Below are 6,057 nucleotides of genomic sequence, written 5' to 3' on the forward strand. Positions count from 1 at the left end.
TGTAGGAGGTTGGTCTGGTTAGGGCAACTGCAGTCCACTGCTGTCTAATTCAACTGGTCCAAAATTCCTCCTTTCTACTGCGGCCTTCCTTATCCTACATGATGCTACCCTTTGCTGGCTCTAGGAGCTGGTCTATGACCACATTAAGTCCATCGATCACTTTATCTCTGCAGCCCATCCTGAAGCAACAGTCCACCAAAAGGCTGCAGCCATCCTCCCTTAGCCTCCTATTCACCTTGCAGCTGATCTAACACAAGATAAGGTCTCACGGCTCCCTCCAATCTTGGTTACAGCTTCTGTAGCATGTTGCTCCAGCCCTTCTTCAACACTTGTAGACCTTCAAACAGTGCGGCCTGCTCTCCAAAGGCCCTCTTATTCGCTGCTGTTCTGGCCTCTTTTTAGGTCTCCAAGCCACCTCCAACAGCCACCTGTTCACTAACAGTTTAGATATGCAGCCTACTACAGCACCTCAGCCTCCTGAACAGGTGATTCTAGGCCTGCGGCCTAGCTGTAAGTGAATCTCCTAGCTGCAGAGAGAAATCCCACACAAAACAAGCCACAACCCACACATAAATCTGCCCTTAACCACAGCACAACTCTGCTCCAGAACTCGGACCTGTAGAGATAAAACAATAACCAAAACAGTCCCAACCATACACAAATTCGTCCTCCTTAAGCTTTGCTGCCTCAGAGACATATTTGCCAAGGAGTGATGCACATCGGATGTCACAAAGTGACAAATGAGGTTGGAGGACACCTCTATATATACAAATCGGTGAGGGCCAAGAGACATGACGTTTGGGCTTTATGAGCCTACATGGAGGTGAGGCCGACCTTGACAATTTGCATATGAGTGGTCATAAATTCAAAAACGTGTTTCTCCTTATCCAAATTTGATGATCTTTAGGTCGATTTTGGTCCTCTTGAAAAGAGGAATTCAATGCGTAATCATCTCCATCAAATGAGCTGTCCAAAGTGGAATTTGGCCCTAGTTGCCACAGCCAATTTTAACAGGATGAATCTTAAATTATAGGAATTCATCCTAACTTATAGGAATTAGCTCCTAACTTATAGGGATTTGAGCATGCTAAGGGATAACATGTTGAGGTCCCTTTTATTAAGGCACAAATCAAGGAACCTTTCTCGCTAATATTTTCAACATAATGGAATTCCGTTAGCTAGGTTTTTCCCTGGAGTTGGGGTTTTCCCAAGGTAAACACGGTATTAATGTTTGCATGTTATGGTTGTTGCTAGTTGGTTTAATGTTTCTATCAATCAATATATGTCTCTCCACTTAATTTTTAACACAAAGCATAAAGACCCTCCATCAGACATACAATCAATTCAAGCCTACATCGAGCATTTGAGGAATTTGGAATTTGACACCAAAGCAACAATTTGCGAGCTGCAGGAAAAGTCTGACAAGCTAAAAGCTCATGTGAACATAGTCAAAGGATTGGTCGTGTGCCTATCCACATTTGTTAATTTTCTGGCTAGACTCATGGTTCCACAACCTCACCTAGCTATAGACCCCAATGTAGACACTGTAGAACACCCCAAGTCCTTTGATCAATATGGAATCAATTGCTAGTGATCGGAATGGCCAGTAATCTGTTGTTGTGTGAAATTTTAACGTTTTGTGGCTATACTTTACTTCTAGACAAGTACATAAGACAATATAGCAATGGATTTGTGGAAGAAGACTTGATTCCACTGCACATTGCCATAAAAAAGAATATGACAAAGAATGAAAACCTAAGATCCTATAGCATGTCTAATGTCAGACAACCCAAAATAAATATTCAACTAAGAATCTTGAGTAGAACCCTATTCGTTCACCGAAAAGGTGCTGAAGTATATAGTGCCAGATAGATATTCACATATTAAATTGAAATTTCAAAAGGACAGATATTGTTTGTATTATAGTGGCTGGAGACAGGACAATAATTCAGAATTTATCGGCCAGGCAAACCCAAACACCGAGTTGATAGCTTTCAGACTCACTAAAAGGGTAGTAGCACTCTTGCAATCTGCAAACTAAAATAAGAGAACCATGATAAGATCAGGGCAGATCCCTCTCTTTCCAATTATAGAGTCTGTGCCCATGATATCAGGTCCGATGTTATATATGCATATGTTGTGACTAAATGAAAATTAAATGATCAACAATTAGTTGTCAAGTCCAACCCCTTTCCATATAGAGACAGTCCACTTTTCAACAGTAACAATGTACCCTCCCCTACACTGCCCTTGATGGCAAACAAATTCACAGCATTTACTTCCAAACCATAACATGGAAATTTGAACACCGCAGTTTCAAATGTTAAAAATCTACAGTGATTAGTGATAATTCAATTATCGACAGATGTTTTGAAGGAACATTCACAGAAAGCTGTGTTTAAATCTGGAAGCATAGATGGAATGAATTTGGAAGTTTCACAAAAACTCAGTGTAGAACCAGCCAGCCAATGTTATCAAACCATTTTTGTCCGCTTGTGCTGATGACAGGTTTCCATAAAAAACATCACTTATGGTCGAATACCGGCACAAGTAAATGAATCAATATATAACAAATGATAATTAGGATATCCAGGAAGAACCAAAGTCAAACCATGCAGTTGACTAAACTCATAGCTGCAAGGCCCATCAGTGCTTTAGGCCCCTGCAATCTACACAAGTAATCCTTTGATATGCGTGTTTACATGTACGTCATTAGTGCATTAAATCACGCAAGCATTTTTTCCAGTTTTGATAAAAGTGTTGAAGTTAAAGGAAATTGCATGGGCTAAATTGAGAAACGTATTCAGTGTAACATTTCTTAAGTATATAAATACCAAGATTTCTCAAGAATGATAAAAGTTCAAACTTTAATGAATGTAATGTTATGCTACACAAAATATCACAATAACTAATAACATTATCAAACTGTCTACACTGTTAAGTTAAAATCAATATCATGCAAAGATGAAGCAACCAATACACAGCATATTTTGCTGGGGAAGAGAACCCAGTCCCACAAACTTTTGAAAATGATTTTTTTATGAAAAGGTCAACTTCGCAGCTACTCCTACATGACATCATTCTTATTTTTGTAGATTTCTCTCTCAACTTTTATAAATATAATTTTTGGGTTCTCTTTCCCATCGAAATATGTTGTATATTGGTTGTTTCATATTTGCATATTTGAAAAATGCCATACATGGAACTGCAGATATTTTTCATCCTTGGCCATCTAATTTCCTCTCTGACTTCAGTACTTTATCACAACTGGTGAAAATGCAAGGTTTTAAGCCTTTTCCCATCTCTGAGTATGCATAGAAACTGCCAGATTGCTGATTTAATGCACCAGTACCATACATGAAAGACTGCAAGAGTATCAAAGGATTACTTGCATAGCCTGTGGTGCAGCAAGGCTATGAGTTTAGTCAACTGCATAGTCTGACTTTGATTTTGCCCAGACATCCTAACTATTTCTTGTAGCAGTATTCGACCATAAATGATGTTTTTTGGTTAAAACCCTTCTTCGGCCCAAGTGTACAGAAAAGGTGTGATAACAGCCAGTCCCAAGTTCCAACTAGTTTCTGTTTTGGTCAACAGGTATATAGTTTGCTGCAGTCTCCTTTGCCCAGCAGGCAGCTGGTCCCACACTCACTGCTTGAACCAGACTTAACGTGTGCATGTATACCGGAATCATTTGAATAATTGAACTGTCAACGGCACGTGTATATGAACCAAATCAAATTTATAATCCCAGACTTTGATATGTGCCAGAACAGAGATGCCAGACTTCACTCATCCAAGAGGAAATATCTGAAACTGTAATCACAAACACCACAAAGATTTTTATATTTATAATTTCTTCCTAGGTTAAATTAATTTCATGAAAATTTGATACCCGGTCCCATACTAAACAGAGATGCCAGACTTCACTCATCCAAGAGGAAATATCTGAAACTGTAATCACAAACACCACAAAGATTTTTATATTTATAATTTCTTCCTAGGTTAAATTAATTTCATGAAAATTTGATACCCGGTCCCATACTAACTCTTTTTCTGTGTGTGTGTTTTGGGCGTGTTGTGAATAAACCCACATGTATAACAATTGTATGACAGACATGACTTATTAGGTATTACATATGTTCAAAAAAAGTTTGCTAATCTTAAAGCTAGCATCCTGATTCCTTCCTCACTTTGATATTAATATCATATATTTAGTGATTTTAGTGTCATGTCTTTTGGCCCTTTCTGACTGTTTGGCTTTTAATCGTTGCCTATGTAATGTCCAAATCTAACTGCAGATTACTTTGTGATATCAAAATCTAAGAAAAGATAATTTGTGATAAAGGATTCATATTCGGCTGCTTGTGATTTTAGTATCATGTCTTGTGATTTTAGTGTTATGTCTTGTGGCCCTTTCTGACTGTTTGGCTTTTAATCGTTGCCGATGTAATGTCCAAATCTAACTGCAGATAATTTTTTGATATCAAAATCTAAGAAAAGATCATTTGTGATTAAAGGATTCATAATGCGGCTGCTTGTAATCTAACTGCAGATAATTTTGTGATATCAAAAACTAAGAAAAGGTAATTTGTAATTAAAGGATTCATATTGGGGCTGCTTGTAACCTAACTGCAGATAATTTTGTGATATCAAAATATAAGAAAAGATAATTTGTGATTAAAGGATTCATATTGGGGCTGCTTGTTAAAAACATATAGCATATGCCTTCACTGGAAGTTGTTAAAACAGTGGGTACATCCAGGCATAAAAATATACAGAAAATCAATAAACAATTGAATAAACTTAGTCCGAAGTGAAAGCATCATTCACATATTTGTTAAAGGATCGACGAAATTCATTATCTAAATATTAATCATACTTGTTAGAAAAGAGCAAATGCCGCTAAAAATTTAAGATTTGAGAAAGTTCAACCTGAGGTTGGATTATATTATAGAACGCAATCGGAAACAATTGAATGCGGACTACTTACAGGAAGGATACAGAGATGAAACAGCATGAGATGAAGGCAGTCGTAAATAAAGGGACGCGCTGGCCTTCTCGAACAAAAGAGCTCTAACCCTGAGCTGCAACTCAATCTGAGCCTTGGATTTGGTTCCATTTACGGACAAAAAATCCTGCCACGAACACAAAGAATTCAAATATGGCAGCAATTGCATATAATGGGAGTCTCCTAGCCATGATTTCCATGCTCCGCTGCCCTCCAGTTTCTTAGCGAGCTCGTACCCAGTGCCGTCCTCGCCCAGCAGCGCCATTCTATGGCAAAAGTTGACGTCAATGTGAGGTCAAATCAGGTCAATTAATTAATGGAGAACTCACTCCAATCCAACTTCCGGGTAGCATATCTTAATGGCACTCCTCAAAACGTTCCAGAAACGACCCTTTTTTTAAATGGTGTAAGGAGCCGCAGCGGGAACAAAACTCCTGAAACAGGGGGGTTTTAAATTTTTAGGTGAAACTCAGAGATATACAACTCAGAATCGAAGCCGACTTATTGCATTAAACTTCGACAATCACTGCTTCCAAACCGAAAAAGCTAATTCTTGCACATCGAACCCTCAAACTTTCCCACCTCATAAATTTCAATTTTACTAAAAATCTAGATCGCGCTCGGAGGAGAAAACAGAGCAGCACAACCACTGAGTATAGGTAATATCTTGCCTTGTTGTTGGTTAGGCCGTTAGAGGAAGGATCCGACAGCAGGGAGCTTGCTTGCAACAAAGGCACACGAGGGCAGGTTTATAGTTTAAAGTCTACAACAAACAGATTGTTTTTAGTTTTAATAAAAACCGGTTACTGATGTTCCAAGTCAATGGAAGGGGTTTAAATAAGCCGTTGTTTACCAAGGCTACAATTTCGCCCAAATAAAATTAGTTGTTGTTCACTGAAGTTACACAGCAAGTTTTTTTGATAACTTTTTTATTTGATCTTAGAAATAGCCTAAGGCCACAATTTTGCCTAAATAAGATGAGTCACTATGATTTTTTTATTTCATGACAGAAATATCACCATCCAGAACCCCATATTTTCAAAATC

At 38.2% G+C, this 6,057-nt stretch overlaps 1 protein-coding gene across 1 annotated transcript in view; it reads right to left on the reverse strand.

Moving 5' to 3' along the window:
• LOC149140925 (transcription initiation factor TFIID subunit) overlaps nt 1-5,818 on the reverse strand; it is a 67,813-nt gene extending 61,995 nt beyond the window's left edge. Inside the window, exon 1 of the mRNA XM_089446369.1 lies at nt 4,994-5,818. Coding sequence (XP_089302495.1) covers nt 4,994-5,276 — 283 coding nt within the window. The 5' untranslated portion in view covers nt 5,277-5,818. The remainder of the gene's footprint in view (nt 1-4,993) is intronic.
• Nucleotides 5,819-6,057: the final 239 nt, after the last annotated feature.

Source organism: Pinus tabuliformis, chromosome X, assembly GCF_031772625.1.
Source record: "Pinus tabuliformis cultivar Carrire ecotype Pingquan chromosome X, CPIR1, whole genome shotgun sequence".
Taxonomy (NCBI): domain Eukaryota; kingdom Viridiplantae; phylum Streptophyta; class Pinopsida; order Pinales; family Pinaceae; genus Pinus; species Pinus tabuliformis.